The 16,065-nt window shown below is 37.8% G+C and overlaps 1 protein-coding gene across 1 annotated transcript in view; it reads right to left on the reverse strand.

Moving 5' to 3' along the window:
• The window catches only part of LOC121926944 (cell division cycle protein 16 homolog), an 18,766-nt gene extending 11,753 nt beyond the window's left edge, over nucleotides 1–7,013 (reverse strand). The window contains exons 1-4 of the mRNA XM_042460351.1: nucleotides 6,261–7,013; nucleotides 4,221–4,300; nucleotides 2,201–2,250; nucleotides 743–816 (exon numbers count right to left, since the gene is read on the reverse strand). Coding sequence (XP_042316285.1) covers nucleotides 743–816; nucleotides 2,201–2,250; nucleotides 4,221–4,296 — 200 coding nt within the window. The 5' untranslated portion in view covers nucleotides 4,297–4,300; nucleotides 6,261–7,013. The remainder of the gene's footprint in view (nucleotides 1–742; nucleotides 817–2,200; nucleotides 2,251–4,220; nucleotides 4,301–6,260) is intronic.
• Nucleotides 7,014–16,065: the final 9,052 nt, after the last annotated feature.

The raw sequence follows: 16,065 nt of genomic DNA on the forward strand, positions 1-16,065 counted from the left end.
ATAATAATAATAATAATAATAATAATAATAATAATAATAATAATAATGTTTCATATACATCATATACACCTAGCCTGATGGTAATTTTATATAATATTTTTAATAATTTTGTGCATGAAACAAAGCTTGTGTACACTGAACCATCAGAAAGCAAAGGTTTTTCTATTACAGTCACCCATTAAAATAAGTTGGTTTTTGGAGAATTTTGGTCTTTTGAATTCTGGGTAAGAGAGATTCAACCTGTGTAAAACTCTGAATGTATATATTTAATCAAGGCTTAATGACATTTCTTAAAAACATTAACAGTTTTAAACTCATTACATTGTGACCCCTAAGACCAGGAGGGAGATTTCAATCATAGAGACCTCCAGAGACTGTTGGACTCCAACTCCCAGGAACCCAAGACAGCACAGGCAATGATAAGGAATGCTCAGACTTGAAGTTCAACTACATTGGGAGGGCTGTACAATCCCATCCCCTGCATTGGTGTCATGTCCCTTCAAGTCAACTCCAACTTATGGGGACCCTATCTTAAAGTCTTTTTGGCAAGCTTTCTTCAGAGGAGGTTTGCCATTGCCTTTCTTTAAGGTTGAGTGTGTGTCACCTGCCCAATCCAGTGGGTTTCCATTGCTGAGCAAGGATTAAAACCCTTTCTCCTGGAGACCTAGTGCAACACTCCAACCACAATGCTACATTGGTTTTCATCCCCGCCTAAGATTAAATAAATGAAAGTAAAACTTACCTAAGGTATCTTCTAGCATGTTCATTTTTATGACCAACCATGAGATAATAACATCCTACGGCAAACCAAGATACCTAATCACCAAGCAAAAAAAATTAGTCACATTAAGCATTAACAGTTCACCAACCAAGTTGTAATATGTGCATTTACAGACACATGTGCCTATATGGACTTTAGAATGTGAAAAAACTGTTATTTATTGACATTTTAGTTAGGATGCACACAAATGTTTTAAGATATACCCAAAAGGCTTGCTATCAGCAAGCACGAGTGACCAGCAAAAACTCCTTGACCAAAATTTTCAAAAGCACATAACTGCATGCCACAGAGAGCAAGGGAGACTAGTTTGAGAAACATACAGTTAAAATCTCTCTCAGCTTGTAGAATCAGTTGTATGATTCTGGGTTGATGGTCATTTTATCTGTTGTTAACATCAACATTGGGGGCCATTATACAGACCTAAAGTATGCATTTGGTTTTGAAATCTACAAATGTTGTCAGTGAACATTTTATTAACATGGTATCACTTTTCCTTCTCTTGTTCCTACATTTAATGAACAGGGGTTCACTGAAGAAATACATCTATTTTGATTATTATATAAAAATAAAAATATACCATTTTTGTTTAAAGACCGTCATTTGAATTAAACAGATTCTTATATAGCACAATTTTACATTATTATTTTGAACATATAGAAACATGTTTCTTATTTTAAAATGGATTTCCCCTCCAAAAGTGTTCTAATGAGAAACCATGTGCTTCCTTCCCAGTAAACATAATCTGTGACTGTTCGGACTGAGTGAATTGTTGTGTGAGGACAGTGCTTTGATGCCAGCACTAATGATTAATGTTCTCTACTGTGTCAGTTTTCTTTTGTATCATTTTGGCTCAAGTAATCCATCCAGCCCATGAGCAAAACTTTTTCCACATGTGCGCTCTCTCTCTCTCTCTCACACACACACACACACACACCCCAATTTGGATATTTTCCCATCAAATAGGCAAAGCACTATATACTATAGGTATCACAGCTTTCAGGCACACAAAGCACAGCTTAGTTCACCTATCTAATTAGAAATAAAAGAGCCCTCTACTTTCCAGGCTATTTCCTTGTGAGAATGGTTTAAATATCCTGCTGTTTAAACATCTTCTAAATGTAGAGGTATTGAAACAGCTGGGTACTTAAAATTTAGATCAGTTTGATCACTGACAGAAAATAACAATTTGTTTTCCCTTCTTAGCACTGAAGAGAGTCCCATGAGACCCAATTCTGGCTCTGCTTACCAGAATTCATTTCCTCACAGCCCAGCTGGGTGGGGATTGCATGTGGGTTGTGATGCTACAGCAAGGCTAACCGTGAGTTTAAGATTGTGTGCTTTATGTGCTACCTAATTTTAAACTTTTGTCAATGACATTCATGCCACCTTTATAAAAGAAAGAAACAAAGTATAACTTACAGGGTTGTTTGGGTATAAATCCACTAGTTTATGCGAAAGATAGAAAAGCTCTAGGAATGGAAGAGAAAAGTGGGGAGGGAATTAATACATTGAAATAAATCTGTGTCCAATAAAGACTTGATAGAGAATAGTTTTGCAGTAGCTTTATTGTATTCAACCTGCTTTTATATTTTTAATGTGATCGGAATAGTGTTTTTAAATAAAGTATATCAATTAGAGGGCTAGTGTTTTGTAGGGGTATGAGTGTTGGACTAAGACTTTGGAGGACCAGAGTTCAAATCCCTGTTCAGCCACAGAAACCCACTGGGTGACTCTGGATAAGTCATACTCTCTCAGCCAAGAAAACCCTGTAATATGTTTTTTTTAAGTGTTGCCATAAGTTGGAAACAACTTGAAGGCATGCAACCACAACAACATCATCATATTTTACAGGGTTTATTTGTAAACAGCCTGGTATATTAAAAAGTACCCAAGGAATCACTTATAATAACTTTATTAGTGTATTTAAAAAATTCAAAATCAAATATTCCCCTTTTTCATCCCAATATATTAAAAACCTAGCACCTTAAAAAGTAATAGTTGCTGCATGTCTAGTGGTGTGGCTCATGATTTTCTTTTAATTTTATAATAAGACTACAACTTTATTGTTAGGAAGAAATATCTCAGTGCCCATAACCCACAAAGTATGCTACTGTTTTTACAAGGATTTCAGTCTTGCATTTAACAGGGACAGTTGTATGTATAGATTTTTGCTGGCTCTGCCTAAAAAGCAAAACAAGTTGCTACACTATGCCACTGTAACAATCAGTTATGTCAGAAGTTGTGCTCTTTTCCTCATTTGCTGTGGGAAAGGAAATAATGGCAGGAGTGGCAGCTACAGGTAGAGGCTGATTTGAGGCACCTTGGCACAGCCTAGACTGTGGTACAGGCTGTTTTCTAAGCCATTTCTGCCAGAGTGCCTGGGCTACAAGGACATTCAGCCATGCATCCAGATACAACTGTCTCAGAAACATCACCAGCCTCCTCCTCATCTTTGTAATCTATTTCCTGCACCAACAGCTTTCCTCATTTTGCCAACACCTCTGCCTTTATTTCTGCTGGCAGTGTAATTACACCAGCAGAATGAACAGATTTCCACCCCAATCTAACAAAAACTTAAATACCATAAAATTAGGAACATTAAGTAGTATCTTATTCACTGCTAACTGGAAAGTTCAAAATGAAAATATGGCCTGTTACAGACTGCCAAAACAAAGCTGCTTCGGGTCTCTTTGGAGGTTTGCTGTTTAAATGATGCATGGGTCCTAAGTGTCTGGAGGTCGCGCCAAAGCCACACTCCATTCCTAAGCACTGGAGTGCAGCTTTGGTGCAGCTTCTGGATTCTTAGGGTGCATGCATCATTTAAACAGCATACCTCCAAAGAGACTCGAAGCACCTTTATTTTGGCAGTCTGTAACAGGCCTATGTTGTCTTATAGAATAAATTTTCTGCCTTTAAATAGGAAAATGTGTAATTTTAATGCAGAGCTAGAAGCAATGTACAACTGTGACTCACCCACCTTCAAAAAAATAAAATAAAAATAAATGCAGGAATGATATCATGCTAAGAAAATATTAGGTTGATATTTTTAGCTTAGACCCAATCAATTATGTACCTAGGTAGTTCATATTTAGTCCAGTTTACTTCAACCTTGTAACTATCTAACAGTATTTGCCAATATCATCTCGCTACTTATTTATTACATTTATATCCTACTCTTCCTTAAAAGTGATGTACAATCATAATTTTATCCTCACAACCAGCTTGTGAAGTAGGTTAGGCTAGTAAATTGTGACTGGACAAGGCTACCCTCTGAGCATTATGGCTGAGTAGATTTAAATCCAGGTTTCATGCTGAGAACTACATCAGGTTCTTACATTTTCTGCTAAATCAGAGTACTCTGGAATCATTGAAAAATACACCTACAGGAAGAGATGTCTGGAGTGTATTCATTTTCAAGATACATTAACCAGTTTCTCACCGTTTGCTTTATTCAGCTCCACAAGCGTCCCAATATGAACAGGTAAACAACTGGCATGGAACGGATCCTTTTCCATTACTCTAAAAGTAAGTCCAAATAAAATCCACCAATTTTTATTGAGTTAATTTAGACACAATTAAATCACTGGTGTTGTAATGCACTGTAGAAGTATTTGTTATTTTTATCCCTCCTTACGCCAAAGAATTTAGAAGGGTACCAAATCCACTATATAGTTTCATTAAGGCATCTAGCTTCAGATATTAGATTCACTCCACTTCATTGCTATTTGCCCAGAGGAAGACAGTGAGTAGTCCCCTGAGTGTCTAGGAAGACAGGCTTCTCCAATGTGACATGATGACAGCTGAAGTAGGAGGGCAGGTTTGCAAGGGGAAACCAGTGGGTGAAAGTGGAGGTGCTTAACCCTTTTCTTATCTCACATTTTCACCCTAGGATTTACCTCCCAAACTACAGTAAGTCAAGCATGTTTTTGTCATAAACGGCCATATGTACATGTAAACTAATCCCAGCCTTTATGACATGTTCTGCTGATTCCGGGACCCACATGTTTGTTACTTATTGCTACTTCTTTTACATTTTTTTGTTTTTGTGTTGCTTATTGCTGGTTCTACTCTGTGTTTTTTCCTTTTCAGTAAATAAAAAATGAAATAAAGATTATTTTTTTAATAAAAAATAAATAAAATTATTTTTTAAAAAACCACCTAATCCCAGTTTGAGTGTAAATTTCTGAATGAAACAAGATACACACAAGATAGCAATTATATGTGATGCTGAGTGGGGATTTCACCTTGCCATCAACACGAAGCAAGTGGAAAAAATAGGACATTTCAGATGGTCCAGATAAACTGTAGCCAAACTGTTATTTAGTGCTGGTTACAGAGGGTACATCCTTTGTTGACACAGTTCACTGGTATGTTTTTGGACACCAATTCAAAAATCCGGGTTTGGTATACTCTATAAAGCCCTATATCATTTGGCCCCAAGCCATCTGAAGGAAAATACTTTCCCATGAGCTTGACTGGGTTGGTTTGAGATATTTAGGGATTATCAGTGTCATTATCTGATAGGAATGACTGGTGAGATATGGAGACATTTCTTGGTGGATGATTTTATGCTCTAGTTGTTCTTCCTTAGGATAATACAGTGTTACCCCGGGATACGAATGCGCCGCCTTACGAAATTTCCGGGTTACGAAAAAATCCAATTGAAAAAACTGTTCCGGGTTAGAAGGTTATTTCGGGTTACGAAAGAAATTTGGTGCTTTGGCGCTTTTTCCACCAAAATCGCGGCTTTTCCCCATTAGCGCCTATGGGGTTTCGGCTTGCGGAAGCTTTTGGTTACGAAGCGGCGGCGGAACGAATTATTTTCATAACCCGGGTAACACTGTAGACTGGACTTGGCATGTTCCTTCAGCAGAATATTACTGGCTGCATTTGCACTGCAGAAATAATCCAGTTTGACACTGTTTTAACTGCCATGGCTCAGTGCTTTGGAATCCTTGTTTTAGTACCAGAGCGCTCTGATAGAGAAGGCTAATGTCTCACAAAAACCATAGCTCCAGAATTCCATAGCACTTAGCCATGACAGTTAAGTGGTGCCAAACTGGATTATTTCGGCAGTGTGGATAATGTGGATACAGCCATGAAGGCTTTTGGGAAGTGACTATTAAATAGTATCCTATACTGATTTTATATTTTATCTTTTCATAGATAGTTTAATATATTTTAAAATAACTTTCTTAAGTTTTTAGGGATATATCTGAATCGTTTCAATAATGTAAGCTGCACTAAGATATTTATTACCTGTGGAAAATGGTGATAGAAATAAATAATTTCATATGCATAAGCATACAATCTTCTGGGTTTCATATTAAACAGGTAATTTTCTAATAATGGCGGTGTATTTTCTATCTTAACCTATTATGATGCAAAACATACAATTAACAAATAACCCATCAATTATTTGTCCTCTAAAGCAACATCAGATAAATACCCTTTTATAACAACATATTTCTGAACTTACACAGAAGTAAGTGTTTGTAGCACATTTTGAAATCGCAGTTATAGTATGCCTTTCTGCTAAGGACACTACTACATCCAGATTGTCTTGAAGACCATCAACAGATTCAGGATCAGGTTTTCACTGGGTTTTTTATACTGAAGACAGAAGAAATTTTGACAGAGAAACCAGTAGCAGCTTAGATGAATATGAATGTTGCCACACTAAAGTGGTCTGCTTGCCTTTTCATAGTCACATACTATCAAGTCTCCAGTTTGTCTTGAAAGATTTGTCTTGTCAAGTAATAACTAAACACAATTCATTAGCAAATTCCTGCTGGTATCCTCCACTGAGTTGGAGAAGGAACTATTCCACACTCTGGACTGGGATCTCCTGACATCAATTATGTTTACTGTCTCTCTGTTTGTAAACACAATCAAGTTTTTCTTCTCTTAACTTGCTATTGAGAGCCCTGAAATTTTGATATCCACTATAAAAGCTGCCTAATGTCAAGTGTACACAGATACCCCTGTTAAGCAGAAAAAAGACAATAAATGTACATTTGTTCATCTAAAGATCATTGTTCCGAACCACAGATTTTTCCATATGTCTTTGCTTCTAAGGATTGTGTCCACTAGTGGCTTTGCATTACTGGGGGGGGGGGGAATGTGGCCTTCAAATATTATTGGACTGCAACTCCAATGAAAACATAGTCAGTTCCATGGAATACTGGAGGAGCAGCAGTCTGATAATGTCCAAAGTTTACAATTTACCTAGCGCTATGCTAGCAAAAAAAAACACTTTGCTCAAAGTGAGACATTCCACTCTCTCTTCCTATACAGTACATTACAATTAATGGTGTCCCACAAAGTTGAATAATAATGGAAAATAGTGCAGGGACTGCAATACACATAGAGGGGAAAAAAAGAGAAAACTGAACAAGTTAAGTGGCTTTCAAAAGTACAGCCTTCCCAGACCAGGTATCCTCCAGATGTTAGATTAAAGATGTCATAATCTCTACTATTAACATATTGGCTGGAGCTGATGGACTGAATTCAAATAGCTGGTGCAGTCTCACAACTAACACCCTCAGGACAGTGAAACCTTACCATAGCTGATTTAAGCAATATCTCTCTATCTCTCAAAATCAGTGTGTATCTTTTAACCATAGTTTCACAGCTTTTCAAATTATTCTTTCATTAATTATTTCAAAATTATTCTTTCAATAAGGTAAAAGGGAAAGAAAGTGTGAATCTAAGGCTTAGTTTTCAAGTTACTATCTTAACCTTACCTTAGTATAATATTTTAAAACCTGAAATATCTTGAATTCTAGATGTCTGGATCACTGTATCAATTCTGTTAACTGAACTGAAAGTTTCTGAAGAATAAATTCTGTTTTACACTATGTAAGTTATATGATTGGATTAAAAGCAAAATAAAATCAGATCATAAAATTAGTGTTGTAAACACAGATTACTGTATATACTCATGTATAAGTCTAGAAATTTAGTCAAAAAATTGACCCACAAACCTGATCAACATTCATGGGTCAATGTAGTACCATACTCTAGTCTAACTCTTCCCAAAAGAGGAACCAGCCTCTCATTAAGGCAAGAGCTTCATCTGTTTTATTCTCTCATCATCCAGCCTTTAGTGTGACCACAAAGCAGCGAACGTCTGCTTGAATTTTGTCATTTGTTTGGCATCATTTCCCTTTGCTTCATTCTTAATATCCTTTTACATTGCCCTAAGTTTACCCTTATCCACAGGTCATATCAAAGCCATAATTTTGGCCCCCAATCTGTCCTCGACTTATACATGAAGTCAACTTATAGTAGAGTATATACGGTACTTTTATTAAAATGTTTGTAACAAAATGTTTTCAAACTTAGATCTGATGTTCACACTCTGCTTGTCCCACTTTAAGAAAAAACTAATACCTTCTTTAGTTTATTCTCAAACAAAAAATGTAGCAATACTTGTTCTTCTTCTGTACACTGTTTTCCTAGAGGTAGAGACTCAAGAAGTTCTTTTTCTGAAAACATGAGAAAAATTCAGTAAATGGACAGAGTTTAAATAAATATGATTAAAAATACCCAAGTAATACCTGAATATTCTAATTCTCTACAGATGTACACATACAGTTAAAAATGTACATGTTATATCCCAGTGTAATCTCAAACGTCATATTTTATGACAGTGAAACTGTTACATCCTATCCTTGCCTGACATTTACTCAAACATCAAAGTTCAGAGAAAAAATTACGATAATAATGCATCATAATCTACTGGCTCTCATATAAATTATTCCATGCAACTGACAGTGGTTCAGAAAATCCTGAACATTATAAACTTTTGGGGCCTTTCTGCACTTTCTCTGCCTTCGGTCCTCACATCCTGCAATCTGACATGTAATATGCTCCAGCAGTAGCATGTGGAGATTCACGTGAACCTCCTGCTGTGCATACAAGACCATGTGGACTTGAGCTGCAAGCAAATACTTAAAAGAGAACTAGAACAAGAAGATTGTGATTCGCTGTCCTTACAAATCTAACATGACTGGTAAAAGTTCTTTTTCCATGATACATTGGTTCTATTAGCCAAGAACATAAATAGGTTAAATTTCATATACTTACAAATTTCCTTCTCTCTATACCATGCTTATTCCCTCACATGCTTAAATGTCCCATACCAAAAAGGGAGGGCCTTGCCCCAAGGTTTGATAATTGAAGGATGGGGATTTTATTAGGGATGTTGAAAAACCAGACTTTATGACAAGCATGAGGCGTTAGACAGGCCTCTCTTAATAGGGGAAGCTTTGCAGATTTTATAGCAACTTCACAGTGTCTTCACACCAATTTTATGAGGACAATTAAGCGGAACTATATGATAGCCATTCACAGACTTTGGAGAAAGTAAATGACACTGCCTTCTGGAACAACAACCAAGTTGGGACCTACTTTTTTTCTGCTTACTGCATATTCCATAATCTGGGGCTTATGGTCAGATAATGCCTTTTTCCAGGCCTGTCCCACACCCAGTACAAGAACCTCACTACTACTTTAAAAGAATTCCTCTCTTAGCCTGAACTTTACTTGTTATGATGCTAAAGTATAAACGAACCTTATGACCATATCTGTGTGCATATGTATAGTATATGTACAATTTGTTATGTTAGAGATTACTTGTCTATTTGCTGCTTGTTTGACTGAACAACAGCAACTTATTTTGACATTCCAAATCTTAATCTAGAGGCAATTTAATATTTATTTATGAAAACATTTAGATAAAAACTGTTCCTTTAAAATGCACTGAAGAATAAAAATTGCAAACCTTCTTTCTGCTGTCCGCATGTGGTGTGATGTTAAAAGGTCAAATGCTTCAAAGCAATGGACATCAAGTTTCAAGGCCTCTTTATAGCTGAATGTTTGCCAGGGTTCTATTATCTAGGCATCAAAGATTCTCCCCCGCAAAAGGCAAATGAGCTCTTGATCTGGTGGGAAAGATGGCTAGATGTCAGAAACTGAATCAGTATTTGCTCTTTAGTTTTAAGCAGAAATCAGACATGACAATAGAAAACAAACTTTATGTATAATGGACACAGTTGACTTTCAGCAGACAGAATGTATCAAGCCACATCACTGTACAATTAGTAGATGAACCATTATGTCTACATTGTAGGTCATTGTTGCATAAGGTGTGGACATACAACACTTTTGCTCTGTGTACATTGCACTGTGGGGACTCTTGTAAAATGCAGAACGTTCTTATTTTATTTGCAGATGATTATCACAAACTGATGTCACCACAAATTTGCTCATATAGTCATTAAAGTATTATTTTTTTACTTACAGAAGATTGAGACACCTCCCAGTCGCTTAGAACTTAGTAAACAGCTTTAACCCACTTTCATCCTTCAAATATTTTTCAAACAGTCTTTTGTTGATTGGTTCTTCCATATCAACGAATGTCAAGAGCCTGCTGATATTCTTTTGCAGCATTACTACAAAGAAAAATCCAAAGAATGTGAAACCTATGATTAAAGTGTCATGGAAAGAATATAAGAATTTTGGTAGTTTACTCACTAGCAGTTTATGCTGAAACAGATGTGAACTAAGCACAATCTCGCTCTTTCTCTCTCTCACACACACACACACACCTCTACACTGTCTCTAGTATACAGCCTTGTCAGATGCAAACATTTTCTTCTACCCTTTAATCAGTCTCTGGTCCAAGTACTCAGTTCTCTCAATACTAGTTACTTCACTTTATTTGGTCTGTTCCAGTCTTACTTTATTTATTAATTTATTTATGTTTTCAAAATCTGAGCCCTGTGGCTACAATTTCAGGTGCAAACCAAACATTGGCCTTTGTATCAGAAACTCAAAGACACACAGGCAACAGCCTCGGCTTTGGGTGTATTGGGGGTGTGGCATTTGACAATGCATGCCCCAAACATGGCAGACGTTGCACAGATGCCCACCAGGCAAGAAAAAACTAGGCCAAAATGGAGCAGGTATAATCCACTCCTTCTGGAAGCCTGTTCAGGACCACAGCAGTGGCTGGATCGCCCAGGCCTATGCACCTCACCACAGTCCTGGCATGATTAGGGGGGGTGCAGTCCTTGGCCTATCTGCTTCATGCTTAACTTTTTGTTTCTTTTTTTCACTCCTTATTATTCCAATGGTTGTTTTGTTATTCAGAAGCGGCATTTTCAGAATTTGGAAACAGTCGTTGTCTGTATATTTTAAATACTTTGTTGAACTCTCCTGAGCCTTATTGTGTTCTAGATTAAATTAATTATTGGGTTCCAGTACACTTCAAGTGCAGTTGTATTTAAAATCAGGAATTATGAAAAGTTCAGATTTCCTATATCATTTTAACTATTTTCTACCATGTCATTTCCTTATGATTTCCTTCCTTATGCCTAACTTAGTGGAGGATGGATGATATAAAAATATATACTTACATGACATCTAGCTGCAAGATATCGACATGCTTCAAATAACTAAAAGAGAAATAGGAGTTGCTCAAATTATTTTGCCACTTTGGAAACAAGTAAAAAAAACAGTGAAAAAATAATAGTAGACACCTGTCATGCTGCAAGGTGCCGTGGACCCCATATCTGGGAAAAGGCAGGATATAAAGTCTCGTGTGTGTTGTGCCTTCAAGTCGTGTAGTGACTTCATAAATTTCATAAGGTTTTCTGAGTAAAGAATACTCAGAGGTGGTTCTGCCAGTTCTTCTCTGAAATATGGCCTTGAGCACCTGGTATTCATTGTTGTCTCCATCTAAGTACTAACCAGGCTGGCCCTGTTAGCTTCCAAGATTAGGTGGGGATATGATGCCTTTAGGATATTTAGGTCAGGGATACAAGCTACATAAATAAAAAATAACTGAATAAATAACACTGTACCCTGCTAATCATATTCTTCATTCATTCCTTTGTTTATTTTGTGCAATTCCTATTATGCATTGTACATACTCTCAAGTAACTCTTTTTTTATTTACACACAAATGCTTTCTTTCTGTTGCTTTCTAACTATAAAATGTCAATGTGTTTTTTCTAAACCTTATGTGAAGCAATATTTTATTCAGCTTTGTTTATGTAACCAATGTGCCCAATATTGGGATGTCGCGGTTGATTAAAATTTCAGGTCCTCTACATACAACAGTCTTGTCCAGACTGGATTCACCGACTGGATCCTGACCCATATTTTCACAACAAAAAAATTGCACTAAAGTGAATGGAAGCTCTACTCCCAAAAGTAAGATGTCAGTGCCATATATGTGTTTTGTATTAATGATTATAAACTAATGAATGGCTAGCAGAAGAGCAAGTGCATGCAGTTTATGAAACGCAAGAGAATGAGGGTGGCCACAATTTTGCTTCTGACCTTGCCCACCTTAGAATTAATCCCCAACATAAAATCCCAAGGAATACAAGATCATGACAAAAATATATATTTTTATTCTTACAAAACACAAGTAAAAAGAACTGTGTCTACTCTCTTACCTTATCTAGTTTTTTGACCTAAGGCATGTGCTGCCCTGTGTGGTACTGAGTGTGAGGTAAAGGCATTGAGCCAACCAATAGATGTCTTGTGGATCTTCTAGAAATAACCACACACTTTATAATATGATTTTAAGCTACAAAAAATACATACATTTCATCTTGCTGAATGAACATATAAAGCACCATTCTTGTTTGAATTAAACACATAAGCACAGTACTTTAACAATAGTTATGACATATCTTACAGCAAAGTTCATATTTTTATAAAAAGAAATAAGCTAAATATAAAACCTGTAGGTTTCTCACACAGCAGTTTTCACAGTAATTAATTGCTGCAAGTATAAAGAGAGACTATACTGTTGTATTTTTGGAGCATGATTGCACCGGACACAAGGACTGCACAACATCTGGAAGAACAGATGATTATATTGGGAATTCAGTATCAAAAAGTTTTCATACCCCAGAAACCAGATCAGGGCTGTAATGCAATACAATTGTTTTGTATTGTTTAAATTGCTATTGTATTTGTTAAATTTGTTTGATTGCTATTGTATTTGTATTTATATCTTATTGTTATTTTTTATTGTATTTCCCACTGCTGTTAGCCGCCCAGATTCCCCGTGATTGGGTGGGATACAAATAAAATTATTATTATTTTATTATTCCTCAAAGGCTACGATGTACACTCAATGTTGGAATCTCAGGCAACCACCATACAAACTTTCATTACAGTAATCTCATCTGACTTCACATTATAAAAATAGCCACAATTTTATATTGAAACAAGGTCCATGAAAACTGTTACTTCATTGTTGTTGGTGCTGTTATACTAGTACTACTACATCTCATCTTTTGCCCAGTCCAAGATTCAAAGCAGCTTACAAAATTAAAACAGATACAAATTTGGGGTGCATTATATTCAATGTAAGCCAAATATGCGTGCCTTTTTTCAAATGCAAGTTGTGTTTGTTTGCATTGATGCTCGTTACATTTGAGTAGTAGCAGAGGTACTGAGGCTTCAATGGCTGCCAACCACTGGGGCTGCATGCAGTCCCCATGTGGCACACTGCTAGCGAAGGTACTTCACCAGTAATCAGCTTTGGCTTTCCCACAACTGAAGGGGTGCATTGAAAAAAAGAACATGGCACATGTAGCAGTTTCTAAAAGAAGATAAGTATTCAGCTTACCATGAGATATAACGATGCTACTTTATCTGCCCAAATAAAGCACTTTGATTATGTTGCTGTTTTAGGATGGAAAGCAAGGAAAAGGAACATATATTAAAACATGTTGCACAAGAAACAATACATGCATTTCTTACAATTGTCCCCATACTGGGCCAAATACATAGCTGCTACCCATTTCATCCTCACAGCAATGCTATGAGGTAGACCAAGAGGCTGAGAAAAACTGACTGGTCCAAGATGTCAGATGTTAGGAATCCGCTCCGCTCTGGGCCCACAACAACTCCAACTCCAGAATTCCATAGCAGAGAGCCAGACAAAGAGTTAAAAGCGGTGCCAAAACGGGTGACTATTTCTGCAGTGTGGATGCAGCCGCGGCAGGGCTTCCCTGGAAGCCTCCTCCCCGCTCACCTGTCGATATACTGCCGCACCCGCTTCCTTAGGCGCTCCAGATTCATCCCCCTCCCGGTCTCGGGGGCAGCGGGGAAAGAGGGGGCCTCTACGGCGCACGGCCCAGAAGAGGCACACTCAGAACGCTCTCCGCTCTGGCTCCGCCGAGATTCGAAAGGTCCGTCCCCGACTACGCTCCCCCGCCTCAGCATTCAGCGACGCCACCCTGGTGCAACCTACGTATTGTCCCCTCCCCTCAGCCGGAAACACCCCCTGCGCCGAGCGTTCCGCCGCCACTTTCTGACCTAGTCGGAGAAATAACCCGGCTCTTGCACCGCTTTTACTGCCCTGCTCCAAGGCTATGGGATTCTGGAGCTGTAGTTTTGCGTGACATTGAGCCAGAGAGAGCTCTGTGTGCCACCAATAAACTACATTTCCCAGGATTCGCTAGCACTGAGCCAGGGCAGACAAGCGGTCTCCAACTGGATTGCTTCTGCAGTGTGTTTCCAATAACAGGCTGCCATCCGCCACTACAGAATAATCCATTTTGACACGCTTGTAATTGCTATGGCTCCATCCATGGATCCTGGGATTTGTAGTTTTCTGTGGGATCAGACATCTGACAAGAAGGCTAAAGGCTTCCACAAAACTACAGTTCCCAGAATCTATATGACTCAGCATTGGACTATGGTCCAAGACACACTGCAGAAATAATCAATTTGAGACCACTTTAACTGCCCTGCTTCAATGCTATGGAATTCTGGGAACTGTAGCTGTTGTGGCCCCTGAGCTTCTGCCAGAGAAGGCTAGATGTCTCATGAAACTACGTTCCCAAATTCCCTAGCATTGAGCCGGGCAGTTAAAGCAGCCTCAAACTGGACTATTTCTGCAGTGTATTTTGGGCCCATGGGTGGTGGTTTTTGTGTCGTTTGTGGGAATCGACATGTATAAGGTGTGGTGGTGTGTGTGTGTTGTTCCTGGGAATATTGTTCCTTGGAAGAAGTGCTGCGAGATATATATATATATATAATATATATATATAAATATATTAAAATAGGGGCCTACTAAAATGACATTACTTGCTCACAGGAAACATGGGGAATACTTGCCCATAGGAAAAGCTTGGAGAATCTTATATTTTCATATAGATGTTTCTCTAAGGGCAGGTTTCTCCAAGGTTTCCCTATTGGAAGCATAGTTTTCCTGTGGGCAAGTACTGTCTTGTTTAGTATGCCCCCGTTTAAAATAAGGCATCTAACATCTTATCTTTCTCTGTTTTGTTGTCACATCTTGCTTGCAGAAGAAGCCCATGGAGCTTTGCAAGCTTGCAACAAGTAATTGTGCATTTCAGTTAGCCAATAAAAGGTTCACTGATGTTTTGTTGACATTATATGTTGTTGTGTTTCTGACTTATGGCAACCCTATGGGGTTTTCTTGGCAAAAATTGTTCAGAGCAGTTTTCCATTGCTTTACCCTGAGTCTGAGAGAAGTGACTTGGCCCAGAGTCATCCAGTGGCTTTCATGGCTGAGTGGGGAATTGAACCTGGTCTCCAGAGTCAGAGTCCAATACTCACCCAGAATGCCATACTGGCTCCTGACCTATCATATTTTATTACTATAGATATAATAATAAATATAGACACCACAGTTGTAATGTAAAGCTAAAGGGATTATGGAATACAAACAGTTCCAAATTGTCACATGCCCCAAATCTTCTTTAAACACTTAAACTTTACTGCTAGGTCATGTTAAATTTACATGGCATTTTATATACGTTGTAGACACATTGTGTTCACCACTGGTGTATGCTGGATTTCAATATATTCTGAATAAGTTACAAAGGAACTCTTACAACACAACATAACATTATAATGTCAAATTTCAAATTAATGTGTTGGCCCCTCATTGTTCATAATAAAATAATTGCTGTATTTAATAGGATTTTATTAAACCCCAACTTTTTTCTTTTTAAAGCAACACCCATCAGAGTGTTGTTCTTAGGAATACTCCTAGATCATCTTTGTCACTGAGATCCTGATGGACTCCTTAGCTCAGACTAGTCTGGCCAGTGTGGACTTTCCTAGACAAGGATAACTTAGCCATAGTAGTCCATGCATTGGTACCTCTAGTTGATTACCAGATGCGCTCTACATCGAGTCTACCCTTAAGATGACCGGAAAACTGCACCTAATGCCAAATGCATCAGTTCACAGCTGACAAGAAACATCATATAAAGCCC

The sequence above is a fragment of the Sceloporus undulatus genome, chromosome 3 (assembly GCF_019175285.1).
Source record: "Sceloporus undulatus isolate JIND9_A2432 ecotype Alabama chromosome 3, SceUnd_v1.1, whole genome shotgun sequence".
NCBI lineage: Eukaryota > Metazoa > Chordata > Lepidosauria > Squamata > Phrynosomatidae > Sceloporus > Sceloporus undulatus.